Source organism: Zootoca vivipara, chromosome 4 (genome assembly GCF_965207765.1).
Source record: "Zootoca vivipara chromosome 4, rZooViv2.hap1.1, whole genome shotgun sequence".
Lineage (NCBI taxonomy): Eukaryota > Metazoa > Chordata > Lepidosauria > Squamata > Lacertidae > Zootoca > Zootoca vivipara.
The window spans coordinates 79,601,396-79,618,421 of record NC_142587.1 but is presented as its reverse complement, the minus strand read 5'-3'; the positions used below and the strand labels follow the sequence as shown (position 1 = coordinate 79,618,421).

The 17,026-nt window shown below is 44.2% G+C and overlaps 1 protein-coding gene across 1 annotated transcript; it reads right to left on the bottom strand.

The window, feature by feature from the left end:
- Window positions 1-6,647: 6,647 nt before the first annotated feature.
- GPR12 (G protein-coupled receptor 12) lies at window positions 6,648-16,021 on the bottom strand. Its single transcript, XM_088668259.1, has one exon. The coding sequence runs from the start codon at window positions 14,811-14,813 to the stop codon at window positions 13,809-13,811; it is 1,005 nt and encodes a 334-aa protein (XP_088524385.1). The 5' UTR covers window positions 14,814-16,021; the 3' UTR covers window positions 6,648-13,808.
- Between the last annotated feature and the right edge of the window lie 1,005 nt (window positions 16,022-17,026).

Below are 17,026 nucleotides of genomic sequence, written 5' to 3'. Positions count from 1 at the left end.
CAGACCCAGCCAACATGGCCAATGGTTAGGAAGGATGGGAGTTGTAGTCTAACACCACCTGGAGTCCCCCATTTCTGTAGTAGAGGACTGGTAACATCAAGGGAGTGGCTAGGTGGCTTGCACTGAGTGTATACCATCTTTGACTTGGCCTTTGGGTACTATTTTTCTTAAGAGGACATCAGCGGGTACCCAGCTGATTTATGCTACTCTAAATTGTGACTCTTAGGAGAACAGGAAGAAGCTCCTTTTTGTCTGGCTGCATTTGCTGGATGAACGTGTGCCTACTATCTTAGTGTCAGCTACAGGGATTTTTTGGGGGGAGGGGAGGAGGCATTGAGCAAGGCACTCCCAATGAGCTTCCCTCCTAGTGACTCCACCTCCTTACTGCCTTTATTACTGCCATCTGCTGCTGCTTGTTTGCTGCCCGGAAGAATTTTGACAGAACATAACTCCCTGTGATATATGGATCAACAAGACATTTTAAAAAAGAAAGGGGTCTTGCTAATTTCTTGCAGAAGGAACACCGTATGAAGAAGCAAGATGCAGTGCTGTGATTCTCAAGACGATTACTGCTTAACAAAGTATCAACAGTAAGGGATCTATCTAAAGATATATCTTTGCAGCTTCTGCTGACACATCGCCTCTGAATCTAACTCGCTGAATGTCAGCTACAGTGACTCACATGGGATACAAACAGCAGAGCTCTACACACTGAGTATAAGAAAGCAAGAGAGTACAAGGCATCTCTTGTTTGAACATCTACCTTCCCCATCCCATTCCCCCTTCTTCTTTAACACCCAGCCAAAGGAAGATTCCAATGAGACTCACAAGTACCAGATAACGTTCATTCTATATTGACTAGGAATCTGAATTTCTGTGTGGCAGCACTACTTGTTGGAACTCCCTGCCCATTGATATTAAGGCAGACGTTTTCACTGTAGTGCTTTCAGCACCTGCTAAAACCCCCTTGCCCAGATTGTCCAGAGTTTTGGGCTGGGTTGTCATCAGTATGCTGATGACACCCAGATTTATCTGTTGATGGACAGCCGCCCTGCCTCGGCCCCGGATACACTGACCAAGTGCTTGGAAGCTGTGGCTAGATGGCTACGTGGGAGTTGGTTGAAGCTAAATCCTTCGAAGACAGAGGTCCTCTGGCTGGGTCGAGAGATGACATAGGGTTGGGGGCCCCCAACTCCCATCTCTTGCAGGGGCTCAATTAGTGCCAGTGCCTTCTGTCAAGAGTTTGGGTGTAACCTTCAACGCCTCCCTTTCCATGGAGGCGCAGGTTGCAGCCACAGCTAAGGTGGCATTTTTCGATCTCCGCCGTATTAAGCAGTTGGTCCCTTACCTGTCTCACCCTGATCTGGCCACAGTGATCCATGTGATGGTCACCTCCAGGCTTGATTATTGTAACTTGCTGTACGCGGGGCTGCCCTTGAAGCTGACCCAGAAACTCCATTGGGTGCAGAATGCCACAGCGAGGCTCCTCATGGGGTCCTTGCCGCGGGACCACATTCATCCAGTGCTTTACCAGCTGCACTGGCTCCTGGTGGAGTACAGGATCAGGTTTAAGGTGCTGGCTTTTACCTTTAAAGCCCTATGCAACTTAGGACCCTCGTACCTATGGGACCGCCTCTCCTGGTATGCCCCGCGGAGGACCTTAAGGTCCACAAATAACATTTTGGAGATTCCGAGCCATAAAGTGGTTAGATTGGTCTCAACTAGGGCCAGGGCCTTTTCAGTACTGGCCCCGACTTGGTGGAACGCTCTTTCACAGGAGACCAGGGCCCTGCGGAATTTGTCATCTTTCCGCAGGGCCTGCAAGACAGAGTTGTTCCACCTGGCCTTTGGGTTGGATTGAGTCTGACCCTTGGGTTTTCCTCCCTCATGGTTTTGATTTATGGACTACTTAAAATGAGGCTGCATTTTAAATTTTAATATTGTATTTTAATCTGTACAGTGGTACCTCGACTTATGAAGGTGATCCGTTCTGAGGTGCTCTTTGGATGTTGAAGCGTTGATTTTGCACTTTGCGCATGTGCAGACCACACACGCTGCCTCTGCGCAGGCGCAGACCTTGCACACGGTGAAAAAACTTCCGGGCTTGCTGACTTCGTAAGTCGAAACCTTCGTAAGTCGAGGCATTCGGATGTCGAGGTACCACTGTATTTGAATTGTTTTCTTTTCTTTTATGTCTTATTGTAATTTTATTGGTGTTAGCTGCCCTGAGCCCAGTTTTGACTGGGGAGGGCGGGGTATAAATAAAAATTTATTTAGCAAGCCACCTAATCAGGCAGGCAAATCTAACATGCAATTTTATTATGAGCCTGCGACTGATGCTCTCAGTTATGTTGCGACTTGTAGGAAGGAGTTAGTGCATATGAATACATGTCCATTGATAAGGAAGGGAATTGTGAGTTGGATTGGCAGTTCCCTCTTCTCTCCCTAACTCACGCCCTGGACAAAGTTGCAAGGTCACAACTCTTGCTTAGTAGGGGATGGCTGAATGACCTCGCATGTATTTGTGTCCTTTTTATTGCACATTCATCCTGATTTGTGCTCATTATGCCATTGGGGCAGTTATACACAATTGTGTTTTCACTACCATTTGAACTGCAAACAATGCAGGGCAGTTGTGCTACTTTCACTTGCAGCGGATGCATGCCACGGAGTTTCCTAAAATCCTGTAACTTTTCATACCACAAACCTTCTGGGGTGTTTCGTTGTTGTTGTCCCACTTTTGTTGTGCTTTACCACAAGAGTGCCCCTCCAAATGGCGATAATATGGTAACATTAGGGAAGCATCGAAGAACAATTAAGAACGTGGAATGATGTGTGGATTGCCTGGTATAAATCTACCACTAATGCACTCTTGTCAATGACAAGTTGCAATATGCACCGTAACCACCACCATGCCAAGTCTAAAGGGGCCCATCACTTTAAAATGAAAAAGTTAATAAAACTAAGGCTGAACAAGCCTCTTCCTTCCTCTGTTTCCCCTGCACTCCCAATCTACTCTGAAGGTTTAGGACTTTCCCTTAGATGACACTCTGGAGTAGATGTATGGGCACAGAGGGCTGCAGGGGGAGGAAGCCCCATTGTGCAAGCAGACTGTCACAAATGGATCTCACCCTATGTTTTTTTTTTATAAAGGGGCTAGGTTAGGATAAGTGTACCTACTGGGTTTTGTAACCATACAGTGACTTGCAGAATTTCCTAAGTTCTCATTCCCACAATTTAAACAAATGGGCTTTTAATGTTTTTAGTGGTTCTTGTTTTTATCTGTAAGCCGCCTTGAATCCCAACAGGGGAAAAGGCACAGTATGGATAAATGATGATGATGATGTTATTAGATAATCATGTCCTATTGTTAAAAGTTAAAGCCCTTCAGCCAAGAGAATTACACAAAGACAGCTTCCCACTTCCATCCCATCCTGCCCTAATTTTTTAGACTCTCCAATTATTTCTTTTATGAAAAATACAGCCTTGCCCTTATTATAACTAAAGCATAATTAAGAAGCATCTGTTATGAACTACTGAAATCCTTTACAAGAGGTTCACTGTGAAACCCTATGTGCTTGCTCAGAAGTAAATTATACTCTCTCTAAGGGCATAACTTCCTCAATTTATAAAGTTCTAATAACACTAGAATATGGCAATCTATTGTACACAAAAATGCCATGGTAATAAATGTGCAAATACCAAATGAAAAATAGGTGGCTTTGTGGTCTGGGAGACTGTTGAAATCAGTTTCTGCAAAAATAAGGGAAGCCTCATTAAAACTTCTTCTCATTAAATAGGTGGCATTACACACCAGTGAAGCTATCCCAAATATGTACGGTACAGAAGTCAATCCCAATTGTTAGAGGGGATGCACAGTCAAAGGTACATATTTCCATATGAGGTGGTGCTGTAACATCACCAAACCCTTCTGGAGTACTGGCTTCAAAGAAATAATCTTGATATACAGCAAAACAATTGAAATGTCCCCCTGCATTAGCACTACTTGGGCTTAAGATTCCGTCTGCTCATGATTATCCTAAAGATGACCTCTTAGCCTTTCTATTGACTGCTGTCCTTATGGAGATAGCCAGATGTTGGAAAACTGGTGTTGGGCTGAACATTGATCCTTGGTATAACAGAGCATTGTCAATAGCTTTGGCTGAGAAACTAACATGCCAGGTGAGAGTGGCAAAGGGCAAACACAATCCATATTCCTTTTACTGTATAACACATGGCAAATGTTTATTGAATGCAGGAAGGAATCCAACCAGCGCTCATGTGGCGTGATCTCTTCAAACGAAACTTTAACACATCACATGTGTTTTATCAGGACAGGTTATTTGTCTCTTACTGTTGTAAAAGTTGGTTTCTCAAAATTTATCTTCCGTACCATGAAAATAAATAAAAACAATATTAAAAAATAATAAAAAAGAAGTAAATTCTACTCAGTAGAATGAATAGTTCCACAGCACTGAAAAGTTAACTTGTCCTCCCAATTATGCGAAAACCAGTTTTCTGTTGCAAAATGAGGAATGATATAGGCTGGTAGGCTTCCAATCCAACCCTAAGCACATTTACTTAGGTACATTTGGTCTTACTTCCAAATAAGTGTACATAAGGTTGGAGCTTGCATTTCACCTTGTTTTGCAAAACACCTTAAGACAAATTCCTCACTGTGCTTTGTTTATATAATCCAATATGAATTTTATTATGAAAACACAAACATCTTATATAAGCCTCCTGTAAGAAGTAGCACAGTGACAGTTCTAAAACACATGTAGTCCTTTTAAGGGTAAGCATCTAGTTACATATTAATGCTATTCATACCTTTTTCTTTGAAAGCCATAAAAATAACTTCCTACCTCAGAAAAAACGTAAGCTTGAGACTAAAATGAAAATTTCACTGCAGCCCTGTGCAATGAAAGAGATGTGTACAGTAAATAAAAAGCATCAAAGTGTGATCCTGTACATTTTCTATTCAATGGAACTTTCTCTAGCTGTGTAGAGGAATGCAACTGCATAATTGATTTCCCTGGGGTGCTACAAGCAATCTTGGTAATACCACCCACACTCTCATTTCAACTCAATCCTTCTTGTCCAAATACTAATCTTTGTGCTGCTGATCTATACACATATCTGCACCACCTCTTCTCAGAATTATGGGCTGCTTGCAATTCTGTCTGCTGCTGAACTCAGGCACACACTAGTGTGAAAAGTGAGGTGGCAACCTTGACAGGATTCCATTAAATCAAGATTGTGCAAGCTCAGAAACGCCCCCTCAAAAAAAAAAAGCAGTAATAGTAGAAGAGATTAGTAAGGTGTTCATAGTGAACTAACAGACTGATGCAAATGTTTTTTAATACAAAAAATCAGCTGAGTTGCCAACCCCAAGGAGCAGCCAGTTTCTAGACACAGAGGAAGAAACAGCTGAATCAGAAGGGACAGTGGTACCAGCTGAGCAGAAGTTGAACTCAGACCCAGGACACAACACCAAGCCTGGTTAGGAGCTTCTCAGCCTTGGTATTCTTAAGTCCATGGCCCCTGGGATCCCCAGCAACAGCACACCCTAAGAAACTGACCCCTTTTACACCAGGGACCTCACATTATCAAGCGGCTGCTGATTGACACAGACCATGCTCATGGCAGGAGATGGCCAGGAAGCAACTGAATGCTAAACTCCAGGCTGAAAAACTACCCTGGTCTGACTCTCCACTCTTCAGGAAGTGGGCAGAACCTGGAAGGTTTGGCCAAGAGGAATTCTTGCCAGTACAAGATGACGTCTAGGAGCTGTCCAAGGTGCTGATGATCTATCGTGCTCCCTGGACTCCTGCTCATGTCAGGACAGAGAGCACAGCACAGTACAGTACAGAAGAGAGAATGGTCAGGGAGCACTGCAATATTTTAGACAACACAAGTTAAAGGATGCAGCATTGATTTAACAAGCACTTTTATTTGCAGACACCAGGAAGTGGGGTGCTAATTGAGGAAATGGATGCAAGGATCCAGCTCCTGGGGGCAGTGGCAGATTGCGTGAAAATGACCTGGAGCACAATATCCTAAGAATTGGGGTGGCCAGGATCCAAAGACCTGAATATGTGGGGGCTTCCTGCATCTATTATGGGAAAAGAATAATGAGGACAGTGCCTTGTTTCTCTTATTTATTTTTTTAAGTACCGTTGCCTTTTCCTCTGTAAAAATTCATTTAAAAATCTCAACATAGTTTCATAAAAAATGTGTGTGGGAGAGGGGGGGAGAAATTGAGATTCAAGAGCAATTCAATACTGCTGAGAATGCATGTCTGTGGTTGTGACCTTGACCAGTTTTCATGTCATCAGCTGCTTTTAATAATCAGAATTCACCTGGGCTGTTTATAGCACATCACACGCTTGGCTGTGTTGACTGCCTCTTGACTGTGTCGCTCTCTTGGTTGCTAATATTTTATTTATTCATTTGATTTCTTACCTGCCTTGCACTGGAAGTTCCCAGGGCTGGTTGGAGCAATATATTATACATACAATGATTTAAAAAAAGATCGAACCGTTACAGCTGCAAAACAGGTAAAATAGTTCCAGACATATCAGAACAGAATAAAGTCAACACGAGGGGTGAATCCCACAAAACTAAATGCTTCAACCATCACAGGCCAGTTAATGACATAATCGCTCTTTATTGTAAACTCTTATTGTGAACCCTTTATGAAGGGTGGAATGCAAAGTAACAACTTTAAATATGTAATAAACACTTAAACGTATACGAGCTGTTTCATTCGGGATTTGTTTTCATGCCCTGAATTCCCACAACTCCTACAAGCAGGCAGAAACAATGGAATTCCATACACTGCCTGCTTGGGCTGCCTGAGGTGTTGTTTTGCTCCTCCATTACTGCTCTACTTCTTGTTCATAACGTACCGTCATTTTCCCCCACACCTTTGTAGGTCAGAGTACTTGGTATTCAAGTGCCGATCAGACCCATTTTTCTTTCTTTCAAATGTTTCAGACTACTGGTCCATCCAGCTCAGTATTGTCAACACTGACTAGCAGCAGCTATCCCTCATATACCAGGGATAGATACCACTGAGCTACGATCTTTCCTCAAGGTACAGGCTGAGGCCATGGCACCTCTTTGTACAATGTGAATGCTTCAACATGTATATTCAATATGCATTTAATGCAAATTCTGAGACACTGGCCTGTTACTTGCATTCATTCTGCCTTGTGTGCCCCCAGTACATGATGTATGTTGCGTGATGATGACATAGGACAGGGCCAGTGCCAGATTTACGTATAATCTAAACAAGCTATAGCTTAGGGCCCCACTCTCTTGGGTCCCCCCCCAAAAAAAAATAAAGGAAAAAACCTGGATGTACATTTCCAAAATATAAGATAAAAAGCAAATAAAATAAAACCTGTATACAGCAACAGTGTTTTGTGTTGTGTAGGCTCCTATGATGTAAGTCATGGACCTCGCCTGCTAGCCTGCTCCCTAAAATATCACTGGTTTGCTCATTTCTATATATAGGGTGCCTACATTCTGCATGGACAGGTTGCATGGCAGCATGCAGCTGCAGACTGCAATGCAGCACAGTTGAATGTAGGTCAAGCTGTTGTACCTGTTATCTAATATTAAAGAGTGTTTGTAGACTAATGATCAGGCAGCACAGTCTAAGGGTATGAGTCTTATGCCTACTGATTGATTCCATGTAATACATAATTTATTTATTTTGATCCCATTATGGCTTTAGATACCTATTAGGTCCATAAATTACCATATAGCATATATTCAACACACACAAAAAACAGTCACAATTTGTTGTTGACAAAGGACAGCTGGACATATAAAGGGCCCCATTACCTTCAGTAGCTTAGAGCCTCATCAAACCTAAATCTGGCCCTGAACAGGGCTTTCTCTATGGTGGCCCCAAAGTTCCAGAACTCCCTCCCTAGAGATGCTTGCTTCGCTCCTTTCTCATTGGTTTTTAGTAAAGGTGTCTGGATGGTCAAGGTTCCTCTCTTCCAGAGGGCTTTTGGACTGCCCCAATTTCCTCCCACTACCTCACCCTGTAGTTCTGATGCATTGACTAGCTTTTATTGAGTATTTGAAAGAAGTGGTATGCTTTTAGAAACGTTTCCATGTTGCTTTTTGATACGTTTTATTAGCTGCCTCGGAGACTTTTAATCAGAAAGCAAGCTATAAATATTTCAAGAAATCAATCCCTCTTGTAAACCTGACGGCGTTTCTTTCGCTTGCAGAATGCTTTTTAACATTTTTGCAGTAAGCCACCTTGCGAGGGCTCTCTTCTCTGCAGGGCAGAGATATGTTCTGTCAACCTTATGTCAACCGTTTGTGCCAACAGTCAAGCACATTGGCAGCTATTTGCTGGCCACTTCTCTAAAACACGAGGGGGTTTAGAAAGCAGCCCGAAGAAAACAGCCTCAGAAAAGAGGGTCAAGTGAAAAGAAACTCGCATATATAAATACAGTACTTTAAAAATCTAGATGTGACTCATGCTTTTGAACATCTGGGGATACACAGTGCTGCAAAGGCTCTTAGTCACTCTCAACAGGCTGAAAGACTCAGCTGGTAAGAAAAAGGAGTTTCTCCTTTCTAACCTACTGAGACTTTTTATTTAAAATGAGTGCTATACATACACAGTGCAGAGTTAAGGATGCACAGCTCACATCGTGCTAGCCCATGATCCTTGGGCTCATATCTCCCCCCCCCCAAGACTCCCATATGCATCTTTTAATGCAAATTGGGAGTGATATGCGAAAATTCGAATGTGAGTACCGGTAAGCCCTTCTCGTGGCATTGCTCCGTCTCTTTTTCACAGGAAGCACATTTCTGATTTGCATTTAGAGATCTATGTGCAGTGGGCAATGGTGCTGGATGTACTCGTGTGTCTAACTTACATCCAGGAGCTGTTTACAACCCAAACAGGCACTAGAACTGGCCTACAGAAAACAAACCCTAATGCACAGATTTACAGAATCTCTTCTAGGATTCAAACAATCTTCTTTGCATATATTACAAATACACTTGATAATCTTCATGTAACTTGGAGGGATGGACGGATATACACTGATGCGTGAAAACTTTCATGGTTGTCTTAATAGGACAGCATGTTGTACCAATTCATTGACAATCACTTTCTTTCTTTCTTTCTTTCTTTCTTTCTTTCTTTCTTTCTTTCTTTCTTTCTTTCTTTCTTTGTACAAATTGTGTCTAGGTAGCATATGTAAAATAATACTAATAGAACTACTAATAATAAATTGCTGCAGTTTTCCAGTTTGTTATATTTGGTGGGACTGGAGGGAATCAGAGCACATTATACCCAAACCATGGTTTAGTGTGACATTCAAACAGAGTCATGCTTTGAAAGAAAGGGATAGTAAAAGAAAAGAAAAATTATTATCCAATTTATAGAAGCTTTCCTCTCTGGTCAGCTAAGAGGGATTCTTACTTCTCATAGGCAAGGAGGCAGGTAGCTAGCTAGCTACACAAGTTTGCACACTGAACACATCAGACTCTTGGGCATGTTAGAGAAAGACAGAGAGAACAAGAAGTGGTTTTGGCAACATTTGAAGAAGATTCTTTCTTTGTTTTACTAGGGCAATACAATCAAAATAAATTGACTTTTTCATTTTAGCAATCAATCCTAACACGTAATTGTCATACATTGTATACACTTTGTATAAAAATCAAGAGCATTCATTCTAGAACACATTAGGAGATGCTTCCTTATTAATAATGGGAACCTGGAAACGATCAGAATTGCCTTAATGTACAAATGTAGACAAAGAAACGCATTATAGTATTTTGAGATGTAGATTGTTGCTCAGATCTACCCATCTGATGAGCCTGGAAGAAACAGCGGTGTTCAATACACCAGTCTTGACAAGTCCTTGTACTGTAGTTTTACAAATTAAAACTTTAAACAAGATAGTTTACATTTGGCATAAAAACTAAGTTATTGCAATTGAAACCCCTACGGCCTCAGACAAAATGAGACCTATGCACACACATGAAATTCTGTTCTGTGTTTAGCTTACAAATTGTTAAAAAACCACAGAAATTTGCCACAAAAGCCACAGCCGTCAAAATAGCCACATGATAAGACAGGGAGCATGGACCGATTCAAACATGTTTCACTGAGGAGGTACAGCTCTGACAAAGTGTTTGTACCATCTCGACTTTCCACTGAGTTGTTCTGTTGAAAGTTCTCCCTGCGAGAACAGTGCCACAAGTGAGAAAGTTCAGCACCCCAGACAGGAGGCTAGGCTAGAAAGCTCCCCACCCGAGAAACAAGGCAATAGTTCCTACCGCACAAGAAGTCTGTGCTACAACAAACCCATAAGATTGAATCAGCCCTTTGATTAGTAAGATACAGTGTCAGCAATATGGAATATTCTTCCATCAATAAAATAACTTTCAATATCCCCCCCCCCACAAAGGAAATGTAATGGATTTATACAGAGAGACATCACTGAAACAATAAGGTACTGTATATCGCTTTGACATTCAGAAGATGTGTAAACTCCTGTCAATGCATAGCAACCACGCTCTTGGGGAGACATTCTGGGTCCAAGGTCAGAGGTTTTTGCTCCCCATTATATTGCACCCAACCCCACAAGCAGTTCCATTCCCCAACAATTCCTGGGTTTTGAGTCAGCTCTTCTCCTTGGCCGCTCAGAATGCTTGCCAGCTTTTCCCTGACAGAGGTTTGGTGCTTCGAATTGCTCTGCAACAGGCAGACATTCAACAGGAGCCGCTTTGTCTGGCAGAGGGATGCAATAAGGGGGGAAGCAGCAGCTGCATTTTGTCTAATTTCTGCGTGCAGCTGTTAAAGAAGGGGCGGCCAACATGGTGCCCTTCAGATGCTCTGAACTCCAGCTGCCCTCAGCCACCATCAACATGGCCAGTGGTCAAGGAGGATGGGACATCCAGAGGGAACCACATTGGCTGCCCCTTTATTAAAGGCACAGAGTCTCAATTAGAATAAAAGAGAAAAGAGGCTCCCATTCTAGCTCCGCAGAGCTGCTTATATATTCCCCTTCCTAGCCAGAAAACCCAGATTTGCTCCCTTCTGATGGCTTGGGAAATAGGGCAGAGATGTCTATGGCTGGGCCTCTCATGGATTCATACCCTAAGAATGTCCCCTCCTTGGCTCAGAAAGCAATACAAATGCCTACATTTCATTAAAACAGGCCAAGCTGCCAGTAAAGCAGTAGTGGGCGACCTATGGCCCTCCAGAAGCTATTGGGCTACAGCTCCCATCATCGCTAACCACTGGTCATGCTGGTTGGGGTTGATGGATGTTGAAGTCCACCATCTGGAAGACCACAGGCTGCAAACCACTGCATTCTTACGTCCATGTGAAAATACTGCTTAGGTTTTTTGTTTTTTAAAATATTTTATAGATTTTTTTTATAATCCAAAACTTACAATACCCTTTCTGGCATGAGCACACCCCGCCCTATAAATGTTTCCAAGTGCAGAAAACAACAACACATTGTCTTCCATCACAGCCCATCACTCAACTATTCATTACAATAACCTCCATCTTTCTCACTAGAACTAATATCCTGAAATGAAATGGAATACAGTACAGTATTGTGCTTCAAAACAGGGGGAGTCACTAGAAAAGTTTTTTTTTTAAATGTTTCGTGCGTATTTCGTTATTCGGAATGACAGTCTGAGCTCATGCACTCAAACATGAAAATGTCAGATTTCAGAATTGGAGGCCAGAGCAGAACAAAGAGTATGTCATGTAAAACACATACAAATGTCAGTGACAAATCTTACCAAGCTGTTCTGGGTTGAGATTAATGCTGAATTTAAAGCATGTTGTTTCATTGAATTGTTCTTGCAGCTTTGAAAATGAATATTTTTTAAAAAAAAAATTACCAGCCCCACCAATATTTTTTTTCACCAGCCTATGTTCCTGCCCTCATGTATTTTAAGTGTCACTATGTGATCAGAAGAAATCATTACTCACCAAATGTGAGTGGGCAAGTGGCTAACTGCAAGGCTGGCTGAAAAAAAAAATCTGTTGTAAAAGCAGAGCATTGTGTCTTTTATTGCTGTATAACAGTCTTAGTTATTGCAAATCAGCTGTCTAGGGTGCCTAATCATAAACACAAGCACTAATGGAGCTACTGAAGATTCCTGTTGGATTTGCAGCCTGGTTAACATTAATGGAAAAGTCAGTTGATGATTCTTGCCCACTCTTCAGTTCACACACAAGGTAAGCCAAACCATGGGTTGGCACAACTGCAAAGGTTCTTGAGAGACTCTCTGCATTCTTCCCCTTGTTCTCGTCCTGCTGCACTGCTTTGAGCGAAGCTATTCTTTGGCTTGGTGTGTTATCCACACATCGGATCATGATTTGCTTTCCCAAGACAAACCACAAGCTGTAAACCTTCCCAAAAGAAATATTAGTTAAAACCAGCGCTTCCCCAGGGGGTACTCAAGGGTACACAGTACCGGCACTTCTGTTGTTGTTAAAAAGTGTGGCACTTACTGTAACAACTTCATGGTGAGTACCGGCACCTATTTTTCTAGAAAAAAAGCACTGGTTAAAACTAATGGTTTGCCTGAAGCAGGACAAACCTCAACTCCAGGGTTCGGATGACATGCTAAGCCAAACTATGGCTTAGCTCTTGGCAGTACAGCAGGAGGACCAGAAGAGGAGCACAACAGCTACCATCTCTTTTCTGGGAACCTGCATACTTACACTAATCCATGGTTTGGTTTACTCTTATTTGTAAACTGGGTTGAAGATCAAATGGGATGGGGTTTTCCTTAATACAAAAAAAAAGCAACATAACTGGTCTCAGTTGTGTAAACAACTGGGGGAAAGACTACTTTTTTTGCTCATTTAGAGATTTATGGGAAACGATGTAACTTCTGAGGTCACATTTTAGGCAAACTTCTCTGCACGGCTTCCTTTGCTAGAACAGGAACCAAACATGTGCATCTGATGTGGATATACATTGGCATGTCCTTCCTCCAACACCAAGATCTGGAAGCAAGTCATCCTATGTAGGCATCCACATGAAACCGTGTGGTGGTGAAATCTCAGCACCACTGCAGGCCAGTGTGTACACCCCAATCTGGTATCTCAGGCCACTAGTTCCTGTTGCGGATGACTATCTCTTGACCACAGCCTACCTCGCGTGTAACTCTCCTTGAATGTCATTTGCTTGTGCCCTAAAATGCAAGTCTGTAGATCTGTGTTTCTAAAATACACCAGAAACTATCGAGATAGAGAAAGAGACGAATTCAAAACCCATTTACTCTGGATTAGTCTTATTAAAGTTAATGAAATTGTTTCCCAAGTAAGTTGGGTTGTGGACTTGCTTGCTCCTGAACAGGAACTCTATGTGTACCTCGTCCTACATTTTGGTGCAAGTGGGTTCTTGCAAGTAGCGCATATGGGCAACTTTCTCTCATAGGGAGAAATCAGATCTACATTGAACATCCCCTCTCAACTGATACAGTGAAGCCTGGGAGAAATAGTTGGATCTAAGGGGATTAGTTCCCCACCCCACCCCCAGGCCCAACAAGAGCAGAATATAAGCAACACTCAAAAGTTGGTAAAGAGTTGATTTAGCTTCTAGGCATGATCCTGAAACTGCACAACATGGTTTATTTGGGTCAACAGGGTTTTTCCTTTCCTTTCCTCCCTTTATTTAAAAAAGGTCAATACTCCCTGTGGCTCGAGTGTGAATCTGTTATGTACAATGCAACGAAAGCAGCAAAGCCATGTAACACAACGCTAAATGAATGTCTGTCCTCTCTCTTAATCAAACATCACTCGGAGATCTCGCCCGTGCCGAAAGGTTGGAAGGAATGCAGCCACAGCAAATGAGCCAAAGTGCCTTTTGGATTTCCTGGTTTCGGAAAGCATATATTACAGGGTTGATGATGGAATTGTACGTGGCTGGGAGGAGAGTCGCGTAGGTGTATATTGAAGGGTAGGTGTAGTCGGCTATTAAAGAGTAGAGAGTGAAAGGCATCCAGCAAGCAGCAAAGGTCCCCAGGATAATGGCTAAGGTGGACACTCCTTTTCGGGTCGTCACATAGTGGGAAGTGGCCAGGAAGTGGTGCTGCACGGCAATCTGATGGGCATGGCGCATCACGATTTTGCAGATCTGAATGTACAGCTGGAGCATGAGAGCAAACATGAGCAAGAAAGAGACGGAGAGGATGGCCGCGTTATTTTTAGTGAGCGGCCGGATCACGCTGCAGGTGGATTCGTCTTTCAGGCAGTTCCAGCCCATTATAGGCAGCAGCCCGATGCAAATGGAAGCTCCCCAGAGCAGAACCAGCATGATATAGGTGAAAGTGACAGTCCTCTCTGAATTGTAAGTCAAAGCATAATAGAGGGAGAGGTAACGGTCAACCGTGATAGCCAGCAAGCTGCAGACAGAGGCAGAGAAAGAGGCAACGATCAGTCCAACCGTGACCAGCTTGGTAGATTCCGACTGGAGGAGGTAGGCAAAGATAAAATTGAAGATCAGTCCGATCCCTGCCAAGAGATCTGCCAAGGCCAGGCTTCCTATCAGGAGGAACATAGGGGCACGGAGACTAGGATTATGGAAGATAATAAGGACCACCACGGCATTTTCGCAGGAGATAAGGGTTCCTGAAGTACACAAGACAATATCCCAGGGGTTTACTATGAACTCTGGCTCTGGGTCACTGGCAGGAATCAGGGAGGTAATTGCAGCCGTGACATTCTCTGCCGGACTGGCTTCTAAGTGATCCGGAGGCAGCCACGTTAAATTAACCGTTGGGTCTTCGTTCATATTTAAACCCGTCCTCTTCAACGAAAAGATAATTTTTTCATTTTATTGCTCAGATAAACAGCACTTTTAAAGGAGCATGCAAAAAAAAAAGCCCCCTCCCCCACCTGCCGTAAAACAGCCTAAAATCTACGGGGCAGGCACCCATTACATAAACATGACTGTACAAAATGTGGGTGGTGAGAGGAAACAATGGATCTGAAACAGGACTTCAAAGAAAAATGAAAGGAAGGCAAGCGAGATCAGAGCAACACTTGCCCCCCACCTGCTCCTTCATATCAAAATAAAAGGACAATTGCATGTAGTATCAGAGCTATAGGGCCCTGCCCTCGATAATAAAATGCGATACGACAGCTAGAACTGTTGGAGGTAAGGATTTTAAAAGCACACGGACGTAGACGACACCCAAGTTTTATTTAAAGACCGAGAAGCAGCATGGTGCTCGAAGCATTAAAAAAAACCACATCCACCATTTCGGAGCAATTAGTTAATCTTGCAAACAGGCATGAGAGCTTATTACCAGCGAGCCCTGAAATATAATCGATTTAACTGAAGAAAAGAAGTATTGCAACTCCCCATACAGTGGGGAGGGCAGCCCATCAGCATCCAGGGCTTAACTAGATCTTGGAGGCACTGATGCTGCAAAACCTTGGCAGCGGGGGAAACCGGAGTGGGGGGGCAGGTAAACATAAAAGGGGGGGAGGAAAATGTCATGCAGGGTGACGGGGGCGGCTATCGGCATAACCTCCCCACCCGGGCAGACGCATGGAGGAGATGGATGGCACATAGACACACACACAGAGATAAGATACATGATCACAACACAGTCAGGAGAGCGAGACGAGCCCTCTTGCGCGGTGGTCACCTTGGCTTCTCCTCTGGAGGAAGAGGAGGATCCCCGCTTCCTTTCTATGCAGCTAGACTTGCTGCTGCCGCTGCCGCTTCATGCATGCTCATTGTTTGCGCGGCGCAGGCAAGTGGAAGGCAGGCAGGCAGGCAAGGAAGGTAGGCAGCCGCCGCCGCGCCAGCTCCAGGCTCAGGGCTTTGCAGAGAGAAGGAGCGCAGGTGGGAAGAAGCGCCCCCCTCTCCGTGCACGCGGCCGCCTAGCGCATCCAGGGGCGGGGAGCGGAGGAGGAGGAGGGAGAGAAGGGAGGAGGAGGCGCGAGCACGCGCGGGAAAAGAGAAGGCGCGCCTCTCTCTCTTTCTCTCTTTCTCTCCCGCCGAGCGGGGCACCACGTGAGCCGCGTGGCGGAAAAGGCCAGCCGGCTGCTCCGCAGAGGCAGCGCGTTGGTAGACACCTGTGCTCTTTAGTGCGCAAGCGCCGCCTAAGTTTGGGCGCTTTGGACCCGGCCGACGTTCCTGCCTCGATTCCCTAGTCCGCTCCGGCCACCTTTTATGTTTTGCTTTTACTGTATATATCTCGCTTTTTCTCCAACGGGTTAGGTCCCCGAGTGGGGATTGGAACCCGCGTCTCCCAGGTCTTAGTCCAGCGCTCTATCTAACCAGTACAGTGGTACCTCGGTTTAAGTACACAATTGGTTCCGGAAGTCTGTACTTAACCTGAAGCGTACGTAACCTGAAGCGAACTTTCCCATTGAAAGTAATGGAAAGTGGATTAATCCGTTCCAGACGGGTCCGCGGAGTACTTAAACTGAAACGGTATGACTGTACACCACACTGGCTTTCCCTGCCGCCTCCCTTCTCACCGCTGCTTCTAAAAGCCCTCCCTGCTGCTCTTGCTTCAGACCCTCATTCCTCTGTCTGGAGAAATCGCCTCTGCCACAAACTGGTCAGGAGGCAGCTGCTGGTAGACCCGCCTTCAGTCATATGTGATGCAGTGATTCCTGGGAGGGTGACCTTGGGCATGTGCAGAGTGCCTTCCTTTCCCTTTGAATAACTAAAGCCGCCCCCCACCTGCCTGAAATGAAAAAGAGACGTGGGAAAAGTAGTTTGTAGGTGCGCCTCACTTCCAGCACCCTTTCATCCTTCCCTGCCTAGGGCAGGCAGGAGCAACAGAGGGGGGAGCAGGATCTGCTTTGTTTCTTAAGACTCATAGGCCCATCAGTTGGAACCAGTGACTCTGAAAAACCGGCAGAATTAAAGAGCAGCAAGGCACCGTTGTGTGCATACGTGTTCCTTCTTGCAGTGAGGTCCGGAGGGTGGCAAAATGAGAATAGGACTTTTCAGTGGTGGCTCCCCAACTGTAGAATGCTGTC